The 21,646-nt window shown below is 54.1% G+C and overlaps 10 protein-coding genes across 10 annotated transcripts; 3 read left to right on the forward strand and 7 right to left on the reverse strand.

Annotated features, from left to right (window-relative positions):
• Positions 1-23: 23 nt before the first annotated feature.
• Positions 24-1,408, reverse strand: M421DRAFT_421853 (actin depolymerizing protein). Its single transcript, XM_033592966.1, has 2 exons — positions 1,275-1,408; positions 24-1,189 (listed from the first exon to the last, which is right to left on the reverse strand). The coding sequence occupies exons 1-2, from the start codon at positions 1,291-1,293 to the stop codon at positions 222-224; spliced, it is 987 nt and encodes a 328-aa protein (XP_033447694.1). The 5' UTR covers positions 1,294-1,408; the 3' UTR covers positions 24-221.
• Positions 1,409-1,694: 286 nt separating this feature from the next.
• On the reverse strand, positions 1,695-3,006 carry M421DRAFT_93292 (mitochondrial uncoupling protein 2; the record flags this gene model as incomplete). The annotated part of the gene is made up of 6 exons (XM_033598103.1): positions 1,695-1,860; positions 1,912-2,350; positions 2,447-2,642; positions 2,716-2,765; positions 2,825-2,872; positions 2,940-3,006. The coding sequence occupies 6 exons, from the start codon at positions 3,004-3,006 to the stop codon at positions 1,695-1,697; spliced, it is 966 nt and encodes a 321-aa protein (XP_033447695.1).
• Positions 3,007-3,944: 938 nt separating this feature from the next.
• On the reverse strand, positions 3,945-7,003 carry M421DRAFT_179946 (uncharacterized protein). The gene is made up of 5 exons (XM_033587878.1): positions 6,953-7,003; positions 6,802-6,903; positions 6,058-6,746; positions 5,766-6,005; positions 3,945-5,713 (listed from the first exon to the last, which is right to left on the reverse strand). The coding sequence occupies exons 1-5, from the start codon at positions 6,959-6,961 to the stop codon at positions 4,087-4,089; spliced, it is 2,667 nt and encodes an 888-aa protein (XP_033447696.1). The 5' UTR covers positions 6,962-7,003; the 3' UTR covers positions 3,945-4,086.
• A 254-nt stretch (positions 7,004-7,257) lies between these two features.
• M421DRAFT_421856 (60S ribosome subunit biogenesis protein NIP7) lies at positions 7,258-8,174 on the reverse strand. The gene is made up of 2 exons (XM_033592967.1): positions 8,009-8,174; positions 7,258-7,953 (listed from the first exon to the last, which is right to left on the reverse strand). Exons 1-2 carry the CDS (start codon positions 8,135-8,137, stop codon positions 7,525-7,527), a joined length of 558 nt encoding a protein of 185 aa, XP_033447697.1. The 5' UTR covers positions 8,138-8,174; the 3' UTR covers positions 7,258-7,524.
• Positions 8,175-8,298: 124 nt separating this feature from the next.
• Positions 8,299-10,854, forward strand: M421DRAFT_421857 (nuclear export protein Noc3). Its single transcript, XM_033592968.1, has one exon. The coding sequence runs from the start codon at positions 8,336-8,338 to the stop codon at positions 10,370-10,372; it is 2,037 nt and encodes a 678-aa protein (XP_033447698.1). The 5' UTR covers positions 8,299-8,335; the 3' UTR covers positions 10,373-10,854.
• A 195-nt stretch (positions 10,855-11,049) lies between these two features.
• M421DRAFT_421858 (glycosyltransferase family 2 protein) lies at positions 11,050-12,662 on the forward strand. The gene is made up of 3 exons (XM_033592969.1): positions 11,050-11,397; positions 11,449-12,207; positions 12,257-12,662. Exons 1-3 carry the CDS (start codon positions 11,335-11,337, stop codon positions 12,599-12,601), a joined length of 1,167 nt encoding a protein of 388 aa, XP_033447699.1. The 5' UTR covers positions 11,050-11,334; the 3' UTR covers positions 12,602-12,662.
• A 1,999-nt stretch (positions 12,663-14,661) lies between these two features.
• Positions 14,662-16,080, reverse strand: M421DRAFT_421859 (galactose oxidase). Its single transcript, XM_033592970.1, has 2 exons — positions 15,911-16,080; positions 14,662-15,862 (listed from the first exon to the last, which is right to left on the reverse strand). The coding sequence occupies exons 1-2, from the start codon at positions 16,063-16,065 to the stop codon at positions 14,719-14,721; spliced, it is 1,299 nt and encodes a 432-aa protein (XP_033447700.1). The 5' UTR covers positions 16,066-16,080; the 3' UTR covers positions 14,662-14,718.
• Positions 16,081-16,468: 388 nt separating this feature from the next.
• On the forward strand, positions 16,469-17,260 carry M421DRAFT_93297 (uncharacterized protein; the record flags this gene model as incomplete). The annotated part of the gene is made up of 3 exons (XM_033598104.1): positions 16,469-16,560; positions 16,641-16,972; positions 17,151-17,260. The coding sequence occupies 3 exons, from the start codon at positions 16,469-16,471 to the stop codon at positions 17,258-17,260; spliced, it is 534 nt and encodes a 177-aa protein (XP_033447701.1).
• Positions 17,261-17,471: 211 nt separating this feature from the next.
• M421DRAFT_65405 (CoA-transferase family III) lies at positions 17,472-18,954 on the reverse strand (the record flags this gene model as incomplete). Its single annotated transcript, XM_033596241.1, has 2 exons — positions 17,472-18,179; positions 18,232-18,954. 2 exons carry the CDS (start codon positions 18,952-18,954, stop codon positions 17,472-17,474), a joined length of 1,431 nt encoding a protein of 476 aa, XP_033447702.1.
• A 1,784-nt stretch (positions 18,955-20,738) lies between these two features.
• On the reverse strand, positions 20,739-21,643 carry M421DRAFT_421862 (uncharacterized protein). The gene is made up of 2 exons (XM_033592971.1): positions 21,210-21,643; positions 20,739-21,159 (listed from the first exon to the last, which is right to left on the reverse strand). Exons 1-2 carry the CDS (start codon positions 21,411-21,413, stop codon positions 21,043-21,045), a joined length of 321 nt encoding a protein of 106 aa, XP_033447703.1. The 5' UTR covers positions 21,414-21,643; the 3' UTR covers positions 20,739-21,042.
• Between the last annotated feature and the right edge of the window lie 3 nt (positions 21,644-21,646).

The raw sequence follows: 21,646 nt of genomic DNA on the forward strand, positions 1-21,646 counted from the left end.
GAACGTGAATATACATCAAAGCACAGATTTCTCCGACGCTGACTCCTTGTCGCTACCGCTACTCGTGTCCTGTTTCTACTGCCACTTGACTGTCTCCTACTGCCACTTGACTGTCTCCTACCACCACCCGCCATCACTACCACCACCGTCTCCTCCCACCACCGCCGTCTCCTCCCACCACCGCCGTCTCCTCCCACCACCGTCATCTCCCCCACCACCGCCTACCGCCTGCCCGGCCTCTTGGGCTTGCTGAACCCCTGCTTGACCTCGACCTTGTCCACCGTGAACTCGTCGAGAATCACCTGCGCCGTCACCTCGTCCGGATTGGTCGCCTCCAGCTTCTTCGCAACCTTGAGCCCGCCGTCGCTCTGCGCAAGACTGACCACGTTGCCCCGACTCGCCGCGTACAGCATCCTCTCCTTGATCTTCGCCCCGCTCGGACACGTCGAGATGAAGACGATGCTCGCCGCCGCGTCGTCGTGCCGGTAGAAGCTGTACGTCGGCTCCCGCGCGTCGATGCACGATGCCATTGTCGACGGCGTCGCAGACGACGACGACACCAGCTTCAGCGTCTCCGTCTGCGCGTCCATGCGCAGCTGCACCAGGTTGTCGCCGCCGCCCTGCGCCAGCTTCTGCAGCGCGCCCGCCACGTCGCCGTCGGCCTTGAGCGCCAGCCGGCCGCCCTGCGCCAGGCTCTGCCCGCGCGTCCCGCGGCTCTCGAGCGCCTCGGCCTCCTTGATGTCCTGCAGCGACTGCTCCTCGGCCGTCAGCGGGTTGCTGGATTCCGTGTGCTGCACGTGCTTCTGCCACCCCTCGGCCGTCAGCTCCGAGGGCTCCGTCGTGAAGACGCTCTCGGCAAAGTGCTCGCCGCCCAGCTCGCGCACCAGCGTCAGTCTCGTCGACGCGAAGAGCATCTTCTGCCGCACGGGCGCCGCGTTGGGCACGTATGTGATTGCCACGAGCGACTTGTCCGGCGACGCGAGCGAGTCGGCGCGCCGCAAGAGCACGTAGAGCGCCTCGTTGGGCTGCACGTGGGCGCCGAGGTTGGCCAGGTCGTCGAGGAACGTCGGCGCACTGGACGCGATGCTCGCGCCGGGCACGATGCTTTCCTTGTCGATGCGCGCGATGAGGCCGCGCTGGGTCGACGACACTATGAGCTCGCCCAGTGCCGACTTGAGCTCCTGCGAGGCTGGGAAGGTGGTCAGCGTCCATGGCCCCCGGGCTTCGTGTCCCGCGGGCTTCGTGCCCCGCGAGCTTCGTGTCCTGCTACGCACCTGAGATTCCAGACTGCATAATGTCGCAAGGTACTGAGAGACAATGGCAGATTCTAGAGCCTGTGCCGAGGTTTTGACGTGCGAGGTCGTGTGGCGGACACGAGGTGCGCACTCAGGCACTGTTTACATGACGTCCCACGCCGGTGGTGGGGCAGCGTGGCTGAACTCGGCAGCAGCCATTCTGATGCATGGGGTCCCTTGCATTGGCTCACTGCATTGGCTCCCTGCATTGGCTCACTGCATTGGCTCACTGCATTGGCTCACTGCACTGGCTCACCAGCCCTGCGCGTTCTGGTCACGTCGAGATTGCTCGCTTCAACATCTCAACATTCATTTTGGAATTGGAGACAGCACATGGACCGTGCTATGCGCGGCAACCAATGCATCGTGGGTATCAACAGCTGCCCATGCTCCCCCGCACTACTCCTCGTACTGGCCGCCAGGAATCATCTCCCGTCCCTTCTCGAGGATGCCCTTCAGGTACTCGTACACGGTGAATGTAACCGCCTGTCCAGGAGCAACACGCATCACGCGGGGAGTGATGCCCTTGTAGAAACTCTTCACACCCTCCTGCTTCCACATGTCACTACACAAGTCGTTAGCAGCGTCTCGCACACTCGTCTTCTTCACAACCTACCCTGCGATGGCAGTGATCCTGGCCATTGCACTCTGCCCTGCCTCTGCAGGTGTCTTCTGCAGTCTGGTCTTGATCGTGTCAATGGGAGCGTTAGAGAAGGGTCCCATGGCACCAGAGATGAGTCCGATACAAGACGTCTGCCATCCGGGCAGATCTGTCGTGCCTTGGTACTTCTGCAGTTGCGATCTCAGCTCCGAGTATGCTGTAAAGTTGGCAGCTTGGTTCGTTCCCTGTCGCAGCGCTGTGAGCGACACACCACGCCACAGCGCGCCGGCTCCCTCCTCCTTCACAACCGTGTAGAGCGCGTGTGCAGCGTTCCGGTACTTGGGAACATCGAGCGGATCGGCCATGGAGTGGTGTTGTGCCTGCAAGCGAATCTTGACTACTTCCATGGGTGTGACAACGAGAACAGCTTCCGTGACACCAGCGGCGAGACCAGCTAAGTAACGTCAGTCCATACTCTTGTATACCAACTGGAAGCCCGTTCGCTGAGCGGGTCCTTCCTCAAATCTTTGCGTCTCAGGATCCGACTTACCCATGAACGTTGATTTCGCGGATACCTTTCCCTCCTGGTCTGCGAGCAGCTGCTTGTACCACTCGTACGAAGTGAAGCGAATGGCCATCTTGGGTACAATGCCGGTAAGGACAGCACCGAGACCTTTGTACAGTCCCAATGCCGTCTCACGTTTTACAATCTCGCTACCTGTCTTGATGAATCCACGCTTCGGGGCCTGCACACCAACGTTAGCACTCGTGCCGCATGGTTGCAAAGCGGAACATTTGCAAATGGACCGAGAGACGTACACCAGGCATGCGCGCTCGCTTGGAAAGTTGCATGCGGACTTTGATCGTGTCTGCGACTCCAGTTAGCTGCCTTGCCATCTAAGAGAGGTTGTTCGGGCGCAAGACATACCTAAAGGATGGCACACGAGCGCCTCCATCATTCCAGCTCCTCCGCCAGCTGTGCGAAAGGTCAGTCTACTGCCATTGAACTACGCACTCTTTCCGATTGCTTGTCCTGTACCTACCGATCAAGTTGGTCGCTGCGGAGGCGGGCTTCTTGCCGCCAGGCCCTTGTGTTGATTTCGCAGACATTCTGTGCGAGCGTGGAGCTTCTTAGCTCAGCGATTGTGCGGATGCGCGTCAGTAGAGGTTTAAAGGTCCTCAACAGCTCAGGACGTGCGGAGGTGTGTTTATGACGCTGCGTGATCTTCGTTCCCCGGTTCTTGGAGCTCTAGCTAGCTCTCAAAGGCCTCGGCTCTTTCCTGGATCAAAGGGTCTTGCCAAATGCGGAATCAATGGAGACAGCGACGCAGGTTTCAGACTTGAAAAGCGAAGAGAAGACCCGACATGTGAAAAGTAAGAAAGACCACCACAGTCATATTTCAGCTGTCTAGTAACCGCGGGTGTGAGGACATAAAACATCCGCCGAGGCCTCGGCCTGTGCAGCGGCCCAGGCCCCTTGTTGCAAAAGCGAGGGCACGCGTCGCGCCTGCAGCATCAGTGAGCTTGGCGCTAGACATCGCTTTACCCCAGATCTGTAATTAGCGCGAGCGGAGCTTGGAGAGCGGAGATGTCTTTCGGCCGGGATCGGCTGGCAAAGGATTGGCTTTACCGAGCAACAATACGACTTAATCAAGAGCTAAAGACCTTTTGCATTTTCATAAACTCGCAATTTGGAGTCAAAGAGCCTGGACGTGGGTTTGTCAAGCGCGATGTCGGACGTCCCACGTGAGTGCATCTGATTGTGAGCTGAGGAGCAGCTTCCATGTGAAAGATGACGTTTGAGTTGACAGACGGAAAGCCTCCGCAGGTCCCGAGTAGACCCGCCCTCGCACGTGCACGAAGATGTACCGGCTGAAGAGAGGAAGGTCGGTTGTTTTTCGCCCATTTTTCCGCAGCCTGCAGGATATCATCTCCTGAAAGTCCCATCGAGATGTTATTCTGACTCGACATCATTGGTGGAACATCCGCCGGCAGCGAAAGTGCCGTTCTCCGACTGGCACTGAGCGACTTTTGAACAGCTGTGTCAAACATTCCCACGGCTCGAAGATGTGTGAGAACCCGGACATTGCTTGCTTGAAGACGGACATGAAGCTGTAAATACAAAAGGGGTATATTCGCTATGCCGTCTAATTCACATCCGGAAAAGTCAACGTCGCTACCAACACCAGCTCATGCAAACTTGACCTCGTTGAACAAGCTCGCTCTGATTTGCATCAAGGCAACCAGCTCCAGTACAAATTCTTGGAGGATGACCACGTTGGTAATGATATGCAGAAGGCTGGCCTCACGTATGTCGTCCTGCTCTATTTCTGCGCCGGCGGTGGCATCGTCGGAGGGTTCTTTGGGAGGAGGCTGGTACTTTGATAGCATGACTTCGATGTTTTGTGAGCCAGCAGGTCTGTGGAAGCGTATCCGCCTCCTTAGTAAATCTGAGTGTCTGAATCCGGCGAGGCTGGCATCGATGTCGGAGAACAAAGTGGTTTGGCGATTACCAACCTGCGGTGCAGGCAACGGCGATGCGCCTCTCGGAGGTGAGCCTACGAGCGTCTGACCACCAAACTTCGAAGGAGCTGGCGAGGAACCTTGGGAGCTTACTTGTTCGGAGAGGGTCTCTTTTCGGCCTCTAGGTGACTGCGTTCTGGATGGAGCTGCCGAGTTTTCCAGCACGTGTTTAGGTATCTGAGGTGTCCACGATCCGGGTGCTTCTGGAAGCTGCTGGACCGCCTTGGGTTGCATTGCTGCTTGTTTCATGGCGTCATGCATTTCTTCATGGAATCGGAATGCATTCTTGCGATTGATGACATGCTCATCCCAGTCAGGGATATCACCTCGAAGCGCTGCTACCTGCGCATGAAGGTTTTGTACGCACGCGAGCAGTTGCGGTGTCGCTGAGGCATTCCACGTCGGCAGGCGGTTCGCCATGTAGACATCTCGAAGACTGTCGTTCGAGAAACTGATAGTCTCTGGAATGTTACCGTCGAAAAGATAGTCTGCGGGATCGACGGAGAGCCAGCCTTCGAGACGAAGTTGGGAGCACGTGCCGAGATTTAATATTGCTTCCGTCAACGCCAGGTTTGTTTCCACATCGTTCGTCAAAAATCGGAGCAGGAGATCAGTCAATGATTTGAACAGCGGATCCTCCGGGATAAGGTAGTGTTGATGTACCTCCCTACCACTGGCATCCATGGGATCGAAGTAGGCAGGGCTCTGTGAGGAGGTCGGGGGTAACGAGATAGTCTTCAGGGAGCAGGGATGGCTCTCGAGCAGACTTTGGATATCTTTAAGATGAGTCTCATACGCATCGTCGACTCCATCCTCACCCGCAAGGTCGATGGCCAGATTGAGGTAGGTCTCAAGCTCGATGTTCAAGGCGCCCGCTGTTCGATGTGGTTCCTTGTAATGGGCATTCATGACTTTGATCAACGATCCCAGTCCGTAACTGTGATTCTTGCCAAGTATGACAGTGGCGAGCTTCAGCGCCGATGTGACGGTCTGTGAATTCCTTGAATCCGTGCTACCCAGAATCAAGTCGACGAGATTGAACAAGGATGGATTGAGTCGATCGTCTTCTTGGTCACTGTGATTCATAAGCATAAGAGATTGACGTCTCTTCACTGCAGCTGGTGAGCGAGGCATCTTGCCTGACAATGTGTGATCCGGGAGCGCAAGCAGGTATTGCAGGATCATATGAACGAGCTCTGGGTGGTCGAGAGCGTCAAGTATTCGTCGAAGGTATGTGAGCACGGCCACAGAAGATCCACCATCGGCATCTGAGGACTCCAATAGAGAAGGGTATCTGCACACTGTCAGCACTAGCTCCCAAGTGTTGGAGCGCTTTCTGGGCTTACAGGAGCTGTTGTAGAAAAAGAACATGAAAGTGATCGATCAGTGTGTGTCTGACGTCCGCAGAGCGGCAATGCTCTAGCACATCTTGCCAAAACGCAAGGTATGACAAGAAAGTACCGATGTGACTCTGGAACTCATCGGTGTGCAGATTCTCGGTATCCGCATTGGCTTGTGTCTCCACATAGTCGGAGAATGACAATATAAGCGGAAGGTTGTCCTGAGGGTGAAGAATCGAAAGCTTTCTACTCCCAGTTAGTCCAATTGTCCTCTGCCTGATGGCACCAAAAAACGCACCTGCTGAGTTGGCTGTACAATGCACCAAGACCGGACGCCATAAGCGTAGGCAGATCACTGTTCACTATCCACTGCTCAAGAGTCATGGACTTCGAAGCAGATTCAAACACGTAGAGTAGGCCAGTGCGAGCAAAGTCTCCAATTCGACCCTCATGGTGGACGTGGTCGATGAGCTGGTAGCACAGGGGGAAGTCCTCCTTTTGAGTCACACCAACAAAGTCGTTGCCCTGGGCTTGGTTTCGGCTGACAGAGTCGCCAGTCGTGGTGAACCACACCGGCAAGATTTCTGGCTGCAGCCTGATCTTGGCTGCGATCCCAAAGAGCAACTCGACGATGTCTGCTTCGATGTCCTCCCCGACAGCCATGGTTCCAGAACCCACAGTCCTATTTATGAAGTTCATGAGCGACACTGCGAAGACATCATTCTCGAGAAAGTCCTCCTCCTCGCTGTCGATGAGCGTACTGTAGAAGTTCACAGCATCGCGCACCACGCCTTCGTCGAAAGAAGTCGCCGCAATCTTGGAGATGCCGGTGTAGATCTGATGTGCTGCAGCAAACTGGAGGCAAAGGTGCGGTGCGGGCGATCGAGACTCATCGCTGAGTATGGCGGTCAGGGACTGGATTCCACGGCGGATATTGCTCAGCACGTCGCGGTCGCTGGCGAGGTTCTGCGTTTTCTGCCATTGCGACTAATGGGCGTGTCAGCTGTCAGCTGCATGAGTGCAGTGAACGGAGCTGTCGTACCAAGATCTGGTTGTATCGCTGCCGGAAGCGTGCCAGACGCTGCTGGGGATTGTTTGGGGCGGCTTGCTTCTTCTGGGAAGAACCGCCAAGTAGTCTTACCCACTACATGGTAAGGTCAGCAGAAGTAGCTTGGAGGGAGCATTGCACGAACGAAGTCCATCTGATCTTCTAATAACCCCGCATTAGAGCGGTGCGTGCGAAGTGGGGTGCAAGGGACGAGAGGCGGTCGACGCGGACGCGTACCTAGACGTGGCTCATGCTGGTTTCAAACCAATCACGTTGCGACTTCCCCGATGGTCGAGTCCTTTCACCGCACGAACTTTACACTTCACACTCCATCTCTGGATGCAGCTGGGTCTGTCTTTCCACTAAAAAGGGTGATTCCTGTGATTCCGTGCTTGCAAAGCCCGTTCACACAGCTCCATTACTTGGGCTCGCGGGGCTCATTCTCTGATATGCAGGACGTCTCAGGTTGGTAGTTAACATTGCGGCCCAGGACTACGGTACAGATGCAATGATGAACAATCGAGTCTATTGCTGGGTATCTTTTCTTCTAGCCTGCACACATCTCGAGAGCACTGGCCTCCTGTACCAGGGCAATGCTCCCACAGAAGCCATGCTTGCTTTTGCTCGCGCTCATGCGACCCGCTCGCGCCTTGACTTTTCCCCTCGCACCCAAACGCCGGTGTGATTGAAAAGCTGCCGAGAAGTTCAGCTCCTTGCTCAAGTCGTGAACAGCGTATCTTCTTCGCGCAGGTACTCTCCAATGTCGGCTTGCCTGAACGTCACAATACCCGTAGGATCCAGCTTCCTCGCCTCTGCCGTACTCCTCGCGCTGACGCCGAAGCCGAGCGGCGTATCGTTCATGCTCAGCACCACAACACCCTGGTGCTCTGGGCAGTCCTCGCTCCACCTTCCAACGTGCGCCTTCAGCACGTTTCCGCCGTACAAGTACGGCATCTCGCCGTTCGCCTTGACCCAGACCTTGTAGCGTGCGTGCGGCGCGATGACAGAGAGAGCGGTGATGTGCAGGCGGAATTTGCCCGTCTTTGTGAATTTTCCGAGGCAGATGCCCAGAGAGAGGAGGTTGTCGCGGGCTACCGAAGTGGCGAGATTAGCGAGCGATTCGCGGACGTAGTAGCATCTTGAGCCCTGCGACTGCATCAGCACAGAGTTCTGGTCAGAAAGCCTGCGGGCATGTGTGTACCTGCACGCGGAAGACATTGCGGTCGTTGCCGCCAGCCGGGTCGGCGATCAGATTCGAGATGCCTTTGCCGCAGTAGGTTGCGAGCTTCTCAAAGAGCACCTTTGTCTCGGGTTCGGTAAGGGGCCGCATCGTGCAGGCGTGTGTGTGTGTCGAGTGAGGACTTGACCGGGTGCGCGATGCTTTGCGCCCGCCCTCGAGCCTCTAGGACTTATTTGTGGGGCACAATTCTGCCACCCCGGGCCGCCTCAAAAAGTTAGACAGGCCCCATGTGCGCAGCGACCAGCGTCGTCCAGCCCTCCAATTCGCCTTCGAGAGCCCCTTAGCACCATGTCGCGCCCCGAGAAGAGGAGAAGGCTGTCACCGCCCGGCGACGATGCGCCGGCCAGGAACCACAAGCAGAGCTTCCTGAAGAGCGCCGCGCAATGGGACCTCGAGCAGGACTACGAGAACCGCCCGCGCCGCCTCGACAAGAAGAAGAAGAAGGGAGACGACAGGCTACCTGTCCGCACAACAGAGGGATGGGTCGCCCCGCCAACGGCCCACGCGGAAGTCAAGAGCGAGGACGAGTCGGACAGCTTCCTCGGCTCTGGCAGCGACGGAGAGGCAGAGGACATGCAAGTCGAGCAGGAGGAGAAGACGCCCAAGATCCCCGCGCGACAGCAAGTCCTTGAAGCGAAGGAGGAACTGGCGCGGATTGCGAGCCTGGTCAACGAGGACCCAGAGGAGCACATCGGCGCGCTGAAGACGCTGGCTGCCATCGCCGAGTCGGACAACAACACCGTCAAGAAGCTGGCGCTGGCCACGTCAGTCACCGTTTTCAAAGACCTGATCCCCGGTTACCGGATCCGGCCCATCGCCGAGGAGGCCATGGGCGAGAAAGTGTCGAAGGAGGTCAAGAAGCTGCGCCATTTCGAGCAGAAGCTCGTCTCCGGGTACGAGACATATGTCAAGCAGCTGGCGTCGCTGTGCAAGACGAGCGGCTCCAGCGATGAGCAGAAAGCAGGTCTGGCAACCGTCGCCATCAGCTGCGCCTGCAACTTGCTGACTGCTGTGCCCCACTTCAACTTCCGCGGTGATCTGGTTAAGATCATGGTCGGCAAGCTGAGCACGAGACGCGTCGATGCCGATTTCGTACGGTGCAGGAAGGCGTTGGAGAAGCTGTTCGAGGAAGACGAGGATGGCAACGTCTCACTGGAGACAGTCACCCTGTTGACCAAGATGATGAAGGCAAAGCACTACAACTTCGACGAGAGTGTGCTCAACACGTTCCTCCATCTCCGCCTCCTCTCTGAATTCCACAGAAAAGCCTCGTACCATTCCGTTGAGAAGGACGAAGACGAAATGAATGCCAAGAAGATCAAGCAGAAGCGCGAGTTCAGGACCAAGCGTTTACGGAAAGAGCTGAAGGAGAAGAAGTCGATCGAAAAAGAGATGAAGGAGGCCGACGCCGCCGTCTCTCACGAGGAGCGTGATAGGATGCAAGCCGAGACCCTCAAGCTAGTCTTCGTATGCTACTTCCGCATCCTCAAAGCGCGTTCGCCAAAGCTCATGGGCGCCGTCCTCGAAGGTCTCGCACGCTACGCCCATCTCATTAACCAAGATTTCTTTGGCGACATTCTCGAAGCCCTGCGCGACATTATCGCCACCGCCGAGCTCTCTGCTGCAGCCGACGTCTCGGAAGACGAAGATGCTGAGTCGGACGAGGAGGACGACAACGAAGTCCCCGACCGGAACCTGTCGCGCGAGTCCCTGCTTTGCGTGATAACAGCATTCGCGCTCCTCGAAGGCCAAGACGTCCTCAAGCAAGCCTCAACTCTCAAACTCGACCTCACTTTCTTCATCACACACTTGTACCGCACACTGCACCCCGTGGCTCTGAACGCCGACATCGAGCTCTCGTCCAAGTCTCTACATCTACCCGACCCGAACGCGCCGGAAACGCACCAAGTACCCAGCACAAACAAGATCAATGTGCAGACTACTGTCGTTCTGCTCATCCGCTCCCTGTCTTCGGTCCTCCTCCCTGCCACAGCGCTGCGCGGCGTCCCACCAGTCCGCGTTGCGGCCTTCACAAAGCAGCTCATGTCGATTTCGCTCCAGTTGCCGGAGAAGAGCTGCATAGCGATGCTCGGCCTGTTGAACAGAGTATCGAAAGCTCACGGCAAGAAGGTTGCGCCATTGTGGAATACCGAGGAGCGAAGAGGTGACGGCGTCTTCGATGCGCTGAAGCCCGAGTTCGAAGGCAGCAATGCGTTTGCGGCGACGGTGTGGGAGGGTGAACTGCTGAGGAAACATTACAGTCCGAGTGTGCAGGAGGCGCTGAAAGGCATCGAGGGTAACGTGCGTGAAGCCTTGAAGGGATAGGTGGTACTGGACATAGCAGAATGGAAGACTTTGATACCCCGCTATGGTGTTTGCAACTTGTGTTCGAGTCGCGGCTGGGCAGATTCAACTGCATTGCGACTTTCCTCCATGCAGTACGGCCTCACTGTCGAAGCGTTGAACCTTTTGGCAGGCTCGATGGCTACTCGGCGTTGTCAACGCACCTGTAGCCATCCGTACTCTCCACGCATGAATCGTATTCTAAATCAACACGCGTCCGGGTGGGAGCATTGTATGCTGGTGGAGGTGAGACATCCGCCAAGTAGGAAGAATCAAGGCTTCGACGACTGACTTGCTGAGGATCGAATGAATCTATGGTGTGTCGTCTCTTCCGTGTCTATTCGCGTTTCTTGCCATTGCTGCCTCTCCTTCACGACGGCCTCTCCTTCACGACGGCCTCATCTCGGTTCCCAAATTGACATTGCAGCCTCATTTTTGGGTATGTCACTGCTACACACGGAATGGGAAAGCACATAGCAAGTGGCACCTGACCTGAGGCCTGTCGATATTTTTTGTAGAACCCGAACTATGCCTCGCATGCACTTAAGTCCAGCGATGTCAACTCCTGAGGCTCGTAGCTTCAACGACACGGTGAAGTTTGGTACAAGTCCTCGGCCGTCGGAAGTTCCTGGCGTCGACGGGCGCTAGCGCGTGGCTTGGTGAAGCACGCGTCCCGCCTCGGTCTACGTCAGCAAACACGTTGCAACTTCGCATGACAATTGGCTGCACTCCTACAAGTTCGCATTGAATCCTCCAATCGCCATCCTCACGTCGAGATCTGCATTCTGAGCGTTTTGTCAATGTATACACGTGTTCACCGGTAGTTCACGCTTTTCCCTGCCCGCCCGCGGCATTGTTACTCCGCCATGTCAAACCGCGCTTTCGATACGTCCAAATTGGGTGCTGGGTATGGTTTTGAGAGCTTTCCTCAGAAAAGGATAGAAATGCCGCCGACTTGGGCGATCCTCTTCGGCCTGACTTTTCTGGTGGGCGCGTTATTGTTCTGGGTGAGCATTGAACGCGACAGATCTAACGCAGCAACGCTAATGAATGCGCAGACGTACATGGCCCTCACACTGTTCGCACCCTCGCCTCGAAACCCTCTACCTTCCGAGAAGCAGTATATAACGATATTACCTGACGGCACGAAGAGCGCGCCAAAGCAGTTGCCATGCTGGCTCGACAAGTGGGCAGCCGAGAAGGAGCTCGCGAAGAAGGAGGCCGCGAAAGCACCAGGAACCAGGGTCGTAATCCCACCGCAAATGCCAATTGAAGCAGCAGAGCTCTTCATGACTGTCGTGGTCCCCGCATATAACGAAGAGGAGCGCATGGGCGGCATGCTCGAAGAAGCAGTGGAATACCTTCAGAGCCAGTATGGCTCAGCGCATGAGGGCGAAAAAGGCAGCGACAAAGAGAAGGGCTGGGAGATTTTGATCGTCAGCGACGGCAGTACGGACGGGACCGTCGACAAGGCACTGCAATTCGCAAAGGAACACCAATTGAGCGCGCATCCAGTGCCAGTCGCTGGCCCATGGACGAAGAACGGCACCGAGATGACACTTCCCTCAACGCACATCCCCCACGGCAGCATCCGCGTCATTACCTTGGAAGAGAATCGAGGCAAGGGCGGTGCGGTTACACATGGCATGAGACATGCTAGAGGGCAGTACATTGTCTTCGCTGATGCAGACGGCGCAAGCCGGTTCAGCGATCTCGGCAAGCTGGTGGAGGGCTGCAAGAAGATCGAAGATACCGACGGGCGAGGTGTTGCAATTGGCAGCCGAGCCCATCTGGTTGGCAGCGAAGCCGTTGTCAAGGTAAGACCACGCATACTCGAGTAGCTTCATACTTGCTAACGTCACCCAGCGATCCAAGCTACGCAACTTCCTCATGTACTCTTTTCACCTTCTCCTCCGCGTCATGACCCCAGCCGCGACTGCGCGCATCAGGGACACCCAGTGCGGCTTCAAGCTTTTCTCTAGGCCGGCGCTGCCCTACATCGTACCGTACATGCACTCTGAAGGCTGGATCTTCGACGTCGAAATGCTCATGCTGGCCGAGAGCGCTGACATTGCTATGATTGAGGTTGCGATAGGGTGGAAGGAGGTCATGGGAAGTAAGCTGAATGTTATCTGGGATAGCATTGGTATGGCTTGGGGTCTGGCGCTGTTGAGGGTTTGCTGGCTTGTTGGCATATGGCAGAGAGATTAGATGAATAGAGCAGGCGACAATTACAACTATATTGACAAGTCTGCCAGACTCAAGTTGGCACCTAAACCCTAGTTCCCCTTCATTCGATATATACTGACCGTCTGTTACGGTGAAGGTCTTCTATTTCGCTTTTCTCTGCACAGTCACTGCATTGGGTCATTCCATGTCGATTGACAAGCCTGCACCTATGCCGGCCAATGCGCGACAGTGAGGTCGTAGCCATGCCTTCCTATCCTTACTGACGCCAATTCCTTGGCTTGACACTATCGACACCGTTTTGTATGTGCAGTCAATTAGAATGAACATGAGATTGTTCTGGTACAATGCCAAGGACAAAAGCGGACTGCCCTTGCCCAAACGTCACAACCCGCGGTGAAATTGAGCAGAAACCATCCGATACCATTAAGAGTCTTGACGATACTTCCAGATACAGTAGGTACTACGTCAAAAGTTCCTTCCACTAAGCGAACCTCGGCATTATCAACCCGCCAACCCACCCACCAAGTGAGGTTGTAGAACCCGCCCATTGCAGTAGAATTGTTCAAATTCTTAGTGTTGTAGTTGTAAATACTTGATACTTCGTTTGCCACCCGAGCGCACGTCTACAGGCGTTAAGTCAGCGAGGCATGCTGTTAATAACGCCAGCAATCAACGCATTGTGTAACCGCGTGGCTCAGACCACATGATATCGTATTGTAGCAGGCACTGCCTGGTGGGCAAGTGCACTTACCTGAGAGCTGAGACCTTGTGTAACACAACATCACGACATCACACGACAAGACAACAAGACAACAGGTAGCAATACAATTGTTGATCACAGTCTCCGACCGACACTGCTCACGCAGTCACACATTCAGTATGCGACGCCAACAGTCTTTCAGTGCTATACAAAACGCCTCCTAATGCTCAGCAGTGATACTATGTTTGTTGAACTGGGGATAGTCTTTGTGCATCATCGGTTTAAGGTTCCACCAGAGGTGCTTAATAGGGTTGAGGTTGGGTGAGTAAGCTAGCCAGTTGATCGCTGTAATGTTGCTGTCTGCCAGAAATCTAAATACTGCGCGTGACCTGTGTATGCCCTCATTATCATTCATGAACAATTAAGACGGCTGATAGTAAGGCAGGAGACCTTCCTCTAGAGTCTGAATGTAACTTGGGCTGCTGTAGCCACTGTAGGGAGCATTGGGGTCCCTCTCCATGATCACCAGTGGACTCCGCTGTGGTCTACACCATTTATCCAACTATATAGCCGTATATGGGTACGCACTGTTGAGAGCTGGATTTAGTGCGACCGAGAGTCCGTGGTGGTACTTCCTTATTGGCTGTCCTAGCAGCTCATAAAAACCTCCACAGCCTTCGTTTTAGCACAACGATCCCGGACTACCAGTTATCAAAAGCCTACAAGCTGATTCAATCCCACTCAATGGTAGTCTAAGCCGTATGCAGCAAGTTCTCTACAACTACCCCTGTGCGGAGCCAGTCCATAGTGGTGCGTCGCTTAGCTTTGGCGCACCGAATATGCTGCACACGTGGGCATCGCTGCTCCCAGAGCAGTTCACGTAGATGAGAAAGTATGTTGTCAGGGTTCACCGGTATATCCTTTGTTGAGGGCATAAGATACCTTCGGTAGCGCACTTTAGTTTCTCTGACCTCATACTCGATGTCGTCGAAATTGAAAGATATCGCTTGATATCTCCAGCTTGATCGCCCAGAATATGCCGGTCATAATGTATAGTGCAGGTCTAGAGGAGCCAAATATCCAAATCCCTCAAACGTCATCGTACGGCTGCCTGCCCTGTTAGTGTTGACTGATCTCAGCTTACAAGTCCCGAAAGACCAAAGCCGAATGCGCCTGCTGACACTAATGAGCACCACACAGCTTCAAGTAAGAATGCAAGTGCATCCAAGACCAAGCCATTTCACCAGAACCGTCTCAGACAAGCCATCGATATCGGATATGTGGGAGCACAGTTCGAAGGCAAGCTGTAGATCCTGTTCCTCGATTCCGGTAATTGTAGTGAACGGACAACGAAGGGCGGATTTCTGGTCAACGTGTGCTGTTATTCCGCTATTCACGTAGTAAATCCGGAAGGGGTAATTCCGAGTACCTCACTTGTTCACTCCAGCCTTATGACCCATCCATCTCCGACTCTTTCACCCTTTGCATCCATACCACCCCAGAAAGCTATGCTTTTTTCATCTTGCATAACATCTGCTCCGAAAAACGCTCTTGGTCCTGGGTGCAGCTTGCCGTCCATCTCTTCGAGCTCCTTTTCGGAAGGTACCTGTACAACTGCCTCGCCCCAAGACAGCTCGTGTGTCTCAGCACCAAGCGCAGACCTGATTGCATCTTTGATCTTTGCTGGCTTGATGGCCTCCCTGAAACTTGTCGACGCTTTCATTTGAAGATCACTAGAAGGTATCTGCAAGGCCCATGTGTCGCTCCACTGCGTGGTGTCTCTTGCATGTTTGGGGTCCTCTGAAGCAGTAGTCGTCGCCAACGATGTATCCGCACGGGCACCAAGTAAGTATATGAGGTAGTTTCGACCGTAGCCGGTATGGATCGGTAAGAAGGCTCCGTCCTGACGAGCTCTTGGACCTGGAGCCATTGGGTTTGTTGGAAAGGTAAAAGTGTCCCAAGACATCTCGTTTTTCGGCGAAGAGATATCCAGGTGATGGAGTTGGCTGCTCATCGGATCCGAGCCTGAGATCAGCCAGAGCTGATTGTTCGCTAGAGCAACATTTGTAGTCGCAACTGGCGCAGTAGGGAGCTGCCACCACACTCTAGAGGCAACGTCGAACTGCCAGATGTCACTAGCCAGGTCGCCGGTGCCGTCGTAGCCGCCAAATAAGACGACACACTTATCTTGCGCGAATAGCCTTGCATGTCGTCGCGGACCGGGAGCAAGGTCGAGAGTCGATGGTGCTAAGTGCTCCCATGTCTTGCGCTCCGGGCTGAACATCCATACCGAGGATTTCTCATCGAAAAGTTCGTCCTTCTCGTTGCAGCCTCCGTAAACGACCACATTTCCACGAAACGCGCAAGCCGCGTGACTTGCTCTTGCGTCTGGTACTCGTTCGCCTTCTACTGATGGTACTGCTGGGATCAAGTAATAGTCCATCTCAGGCTCACCAGAGTGCTCGAGGGTAATTCCGTGAACCTCACTGCTTGCCATCTTGTTCTCTGATGTGATGCCGCCAAATATGTAAGCCTTGTTGTTGACCACGGTCAACGTGTGATGTGACCTCTCCAGCGATCGCCTGATAAGTTTAGCTAGTGTGTAATGTAGACGGAAAAGAGGCACCGACCCCGTGTGATCACCGGAAGTTGTTGCTATCCGGTTGAACGTTGCTCTCAAAGGCAATGTGGGCTTCGAAACAATGTAAGCTGCGTATCCAGCTTCGGCAGTGTGCTCGATCGCCTCTGCGGTAATGTACGCTCCGGCTGCAACTTCGGCGGCCATTTTTGCTATCTTGTGAAGTTATCGTTGGGATTCAATAAATAGTGTTGAAGCTGCGCATGCGGAAGGAAGGGTAGGTTGAGCGATGTGTTTACTGACGAACGCACCATGACGTCAGCGTCTCACGGCTCCCTTTCTTAGGTCGATCGCAAACGACATCGCAAGTCAGACAGTCTCGTACACAGTTGTATTGATATTCAAATCAGTCCCACTAGCAAAAGTCGGCAAGCCAGCTCCAGTGCCGACGATACCAAAATACCTATGGGAATCTCAGTGCAAGTGCCCGATAAAAGCCGTCAATGTCTCCATATCTCGCCAAAGGTTTGTCTCGAAACCATCCACCAAGCATTCGAGACAGTTGCTCAATCGTGGTAGCAGTACGAGACTTCTTCTGTGACTGTCAGACATGCCGTATATCCAGCAGGCGCCCCGAACGCCTCAGTCGACACTCTTGAGGCCAACAGGCCCGTGGGCGAACTTGTCCTTCTCATCAAGGGGGTATGTGGTGGAGCTCGTAGTCGCTTCCTTCACGCGACGGTACTAATGAATTCGACACTGCATGAGCCAAATAAGCATAGCAAGCAGGCCGACGATCACTACGCCGTGGACGACAGCCAACGATGTTGGCACTTTGCCCTCCGCCGCAGCAGAGCGGCGCGTGAGGTTACCGGAGGAAGCCTGGCTGGAAGTTTGCAAGTTAGTGACGTCCGCGTTGTCAAATCTGCTGATGTCGAACATGGCATCATCGACTGCAGGAAAGCCGCTGGTGTTGATGCTGCAGCTATCGCCAGACCAAGTACCATTGCGAGTGCAGCACTTCTTGAAGTCTTCGTACTGGGATGCGCTGTCGAACGTGAGAAGCTCGTCACTGCAACCATCAGCAGCTGTCCAACCATCTTTCACTTCGTACGTACGTCGGGCCCTCTGACAAGGCCTCGCTGGCTCCGATGTGGAAACCTCGACATTTGTCCCAAGGCGGGCAGTAGTCTGGGCGCAGCAACGGATCATGCGAGAAGATATGACGCGTGCACTCTTTGGGCATCCTCTCACAGAAGCAGTCTTCGTTGTTGTAGTAGACGTTTCCGCAGGTCCAGCACAGCGGAATAGAACCGATTCTGCATCAGTAGTACCTGAATGTGCCAGTAGTCTTAGGAGTACCGCCCATGATGGCGATGAGAGGAGAGTGTTGTGTAGGTGATGGGGTTGAGCGAGGATAAAAGTGGAAATTAAGTGGAAGAGCTACGAGAGTGTTGATGGGTGGTGCGACTTATCTACCCACATGTATGTGGGTAAAGGCAGCAAACAAGCGCTTACAGAATCCCGCGGTGAGAGGTAATAGCGCGGCGACTCCAAAGCCGTTCTTCGCAAGTAGCGGTTTGCGACTCTTTTCTAGTGACCGGACTTATTGGCTACAGCCACACTGCCTCATCGCTACCCAGTGGCTTCGGCATATGTTCCCACCCAACTTTCAATCCGTCTATAAAGGCAGCATGTTTCACAGCTTTCAGCACACCGAGGCCCGTTTGCCTTGAATCCAGGTACTCGATAATATCTTTAGGCTGTTTGAAGTCCTTGCGGTCAAATCCACTCTGGCCTTCGTATTGGCCCAACGATCGCAAATACCGCATGACACCTGCGAGAGATACCTTGACCTCGTACGAGCCACCCTCCGTTGCCCGTTTGTATAAAGCTGCCATGATGCCTGTAGCTAACAAGTAGCCGGAGCCATGATCAAGGGCTTGGCATGGTAGTACTCTGGCTGCTTCACCAGCAGCGTACCGCTCAGCATCAGCGACATTAATGCCAGAACATGTTTGTACAAGAGAATCAAAGCCGCGCCGGTGCGACCAGGGCCCATCTGGACCGTAGGCGTTAAGACTTGCGATGACAAGTTTCGGATTTAGCGCGAGCAGTTCTTGATTCGAAAATCCATGCGCGGCTAGACTACCTGGCCGATAGCTTTGGATGAACACATCGGCTGTAGAGAGAAGCTCCAGGAGCTTTGCTTTGTCGACTGCTGTCTTGATGTCGAGCCGTACGGTACGCTTACCTCTCGAGACATCAACATCGACGTCTGGAAGGTCAGGCAACGTGGGAGATGTTATCCACAAGACATCCTGGATTTTCTTAGCCTATTTGCACAACTTAAAATAAAGGACGTCGGCTTACGGCTCCGTGAACTGCTAGGGTCTTCCCCGCGACCGGTGCCGCTATGACGCGTGACATTTCGACCACACGAAGACCTCGCAGGCATTTAGTATCCTGCACTGGCTCAATACTCTTCGCCGGATACACTGTCCCTTCCGAGATCTTCGTCAACAGAATCGGAAAGTCAGCAACCGCATTTGAATGTGGAAGTGCATCCCATTCCTCGAAAGATCGAAGTCTCGCCACCACAGCGCCCTCTTCGATGGCTTTGATTTCGAGATCAAGCGAGTTCCACTCTAGCATCTTTCGAGAGACATCCTCTCTTGTCGCATCATGCCCCAGGCTTAAGATTTTGAGTGCATTCTCACGATGGTTCGGAAAGCCATCGTGCATTCTGATGTATCCGTCTCTGGTCTTGTGCAAACCGCCAATCGTGCCAATATTTGATGGCGCAGCTTTGCCATTGAGTATGTACAAGCGTTCAGACTTGAACTCAGCGCAAGCATGGCGAGCCGGTACAGTGACTTCAGGCACTTGCTGGTGATGACGAAGCGACCAGACAAGTGCAGCCGAGAGTGCTGACAACCCGATTGAAGCCTGAGCCAGATGGCTGACTTTGAATGACGATGGTAGGCATTCAGCGTCGACCGGGAGATGTATAGACTTCAGTGCATGCTCAGGTAGCCCCAGCGACGTCCAAATGTGAGCCACTGTGTCCACAGGTGCGAACGCGCGTCGATCCATGGCATTCAAATTGGACGTCCAATAATATATTCAAGGTGATAGTATGTAATGCTATGCAGCCTTCAGGTAGCGTGCGTGATCTGGGCAGATTCGGCATTAGATCTCCGAAATGTTGGCGTCCGTGAACTGGCCCGGCGTTAGCGAGCCTCATCCCGTTAAGAGCGTTACTCCTCTTCTTCGTCACCAACATAGGTATACAAGCTGCAGCGCGCCAAAAACCCGAGAAAGGACATTTCTTGATACCATCGTTCCAGTCAGCCCTTCAAAAGGCTGGCCAATCTTCGTTTGATACTTGGTCTACGCACGCATGGATGGGTATACATCTCCTGCAATAGGGAAGGGCATCGGGCATCGCACTAAACGATAAACTGCAGCAAGCCCGATATCTTCGTTCCAGAGCGCTTTCTTCCCAATCTCCCTTCTCGGCCGACAAGCTGGAGGCGTTCGAGCTCTCCTTAGGCTTGCATGGGCGATTACATATAGTAAGGCTCACCCTTGCAGCCTCAGGCTGTCAACTTACGCTGGCAAGTGGGTTAACGGTCAAGGGTTGCGTCAATGCCACGCCTGGGTCATGTTTCGAGTCGGGATCGCTTGAGCCATGTTTTGAGTAAGCCCCTGGCCCGTGCGACCCTGCATGCTGGATACCCTGAACCCATTTGCCAGTCATGCCAGGAGGCATAACGTCGGCGGCATATCAACGGTAGAAGTTGTCTACGAAGTCGTCTACGAAGTAGAGCCAATTGGATCCTCTGTGTGACCTTCGGGTACAGCCACCAGCTAAAAATATGAGTGTTAAATCTCGGCCCCAGAGCACCTGCTTAGTGCGGCTCGGGCCGGGCTTTCCGAAACTCATGACAGGAATCAGATTAACCATGCTCCGTCCAGGTTTCAGTGCAGCTGCTGGCACTTGCTCACGCCTGTGCGGTAACAAAGCAGCCAAAGGTCATCAGTGGCAGCATGGCGGCGCATTGCTGGTGGTCAGCGTAGTGCGTCAAGACTCGCAGCTGTCGTGCTTATCATCCATGCGATGCGACATCAACGTCAAGATTGTATCGACGACAATGTTCTAAGTGTCCTCGCCATACAGAAGGCCGCACGAGCGATGAGGATTGATATGCATGCCACTCGAAAGCCTCCAGCAACCAGAGAATGAGTACGAGAGTCAGCTGCGAGCACGAGCGGCATCACCATTTGGCTGAGCTAGGGCCTACGCGGCGTAACTAAGTCTGACAACTTCTCGAGGGAAGATTCCGTGCTGGACATCTTCGACTTGTCCATCGTACACCATATGTGATTGTGTTTCGGTGAACTGCGCATCTAGCATCCCAGCATCTAGCGATCCGGAGCAGGTCTTGCGCAGGTGCCAAGCCGCCCTGGCTCCCGCTCCCGCTCAAACGGTTACCTCCGCTTTGGGGTAAGCTTGCATAAAGGGATATCCCTACTAATCGCTGTTGTTTTCGGCCCTACCCAGAGACAGGTGCCTTGGCGTTTTTGTTAGCATCTGCTAGACAGAGCACGCTCAACAATCTTTTCATCCTACTCGACTAATGTGTTACCGCCCCACAAACACATCCACATTAAAAGCCCGCCTTTGATGTACAAAGAGCCTCGTGCTTTGAAGGCCGATGCCGCCGATCGCTGACAAGAAAACAAGTCACGCTCACTTTACTGCGCGCGCCACTACAGCAGCATAACAGGCACAATGAATACAGGTTGTTCACATAATAGCAAAGAGCTGCTTGCTCTATCGTCCCACGTAGGCGTATATATTTACCAGTGTTGTGGTGATAAGCAGTAGAAAGTAAATGGGTTATGGTTTCCCTGTGTCGTGCTTCCGCAGCCACCCTTGTTCAGCCTCGTATACAGTTGGTATCATCGGTCGTCTTAAGCAACATCCAGTTTTGTAAATATTTATGCAAATTGCGAAATGTACATTGACTCCCGATATCGCGCACTGGCTTGCCCTGTTTGGTATCACATTCCCTGGTATTCGGACCAGCCCCCACTAAGTCCATGTCTAATTTCCCATCAAGTCCACACGCGTCTTGACTGCATTCATATACCCGAATCGAGCGCACTGGGGTGCACCTAAGAGTTCGCCAATGACCCTCCAGCATTGTTGATCTTCTCGCAGTAGTAGTTGATCTCGTCACCTCCAATGTGCCAACCGTCAGAGTGGCATACATTCAGGTTGCCGATCACTTTCTGATACAAGTCAGTCTCCAGGTCTCTTACACGAATTGACATTTACTTACCATCTCGCAGTCCGGGCACTGATCCCATTGCTTGTTTCCAGTGTTTCGCACTCTGTAGTTCCCGCATGATGCAATGGTTGCAGCCTCGTTGTAGACAGACACACCGGATAAGATGTCGATGCAGATGGCATTAGAGTGCAACTTGGCAGCCACGAAGGGTGTGACCAGAGCTGTGAGGAAAATGATGACGGATGAGGAACGCATATTGAATGGTATCTCGAAAGAGGATGAGTTTTGAGGTGCAGACGAATGTGTTTGTAAGACTGAATGTAAAGACTGAGTGCCTGAGGTGTAGCGATGGGATTTTCTTGGAGGTTACATTGGATACTTATAAGTTATCCTCAAGCTCGCGACTATCAGCATCAACATGATGTCTCCATCCGCTATCACTAAGCTGGCACTGCGAATTATTGGGAGATTAGACCGTAAGTCAATGA

Source organism: Didymella exigua (assembly GCF_010094145.1).
Source record: "Didymella exigua CBS 183.55 unplaced genomic scaffold M421scaffold_17, whole genome shotgun sequence".
Taxonomy (NCBI): Eukaryota; Fungi; Ascomycota; class Dothideomycetes; order Pleosporales; family Didymellaceae; genus Didymella; species Didymella exigua.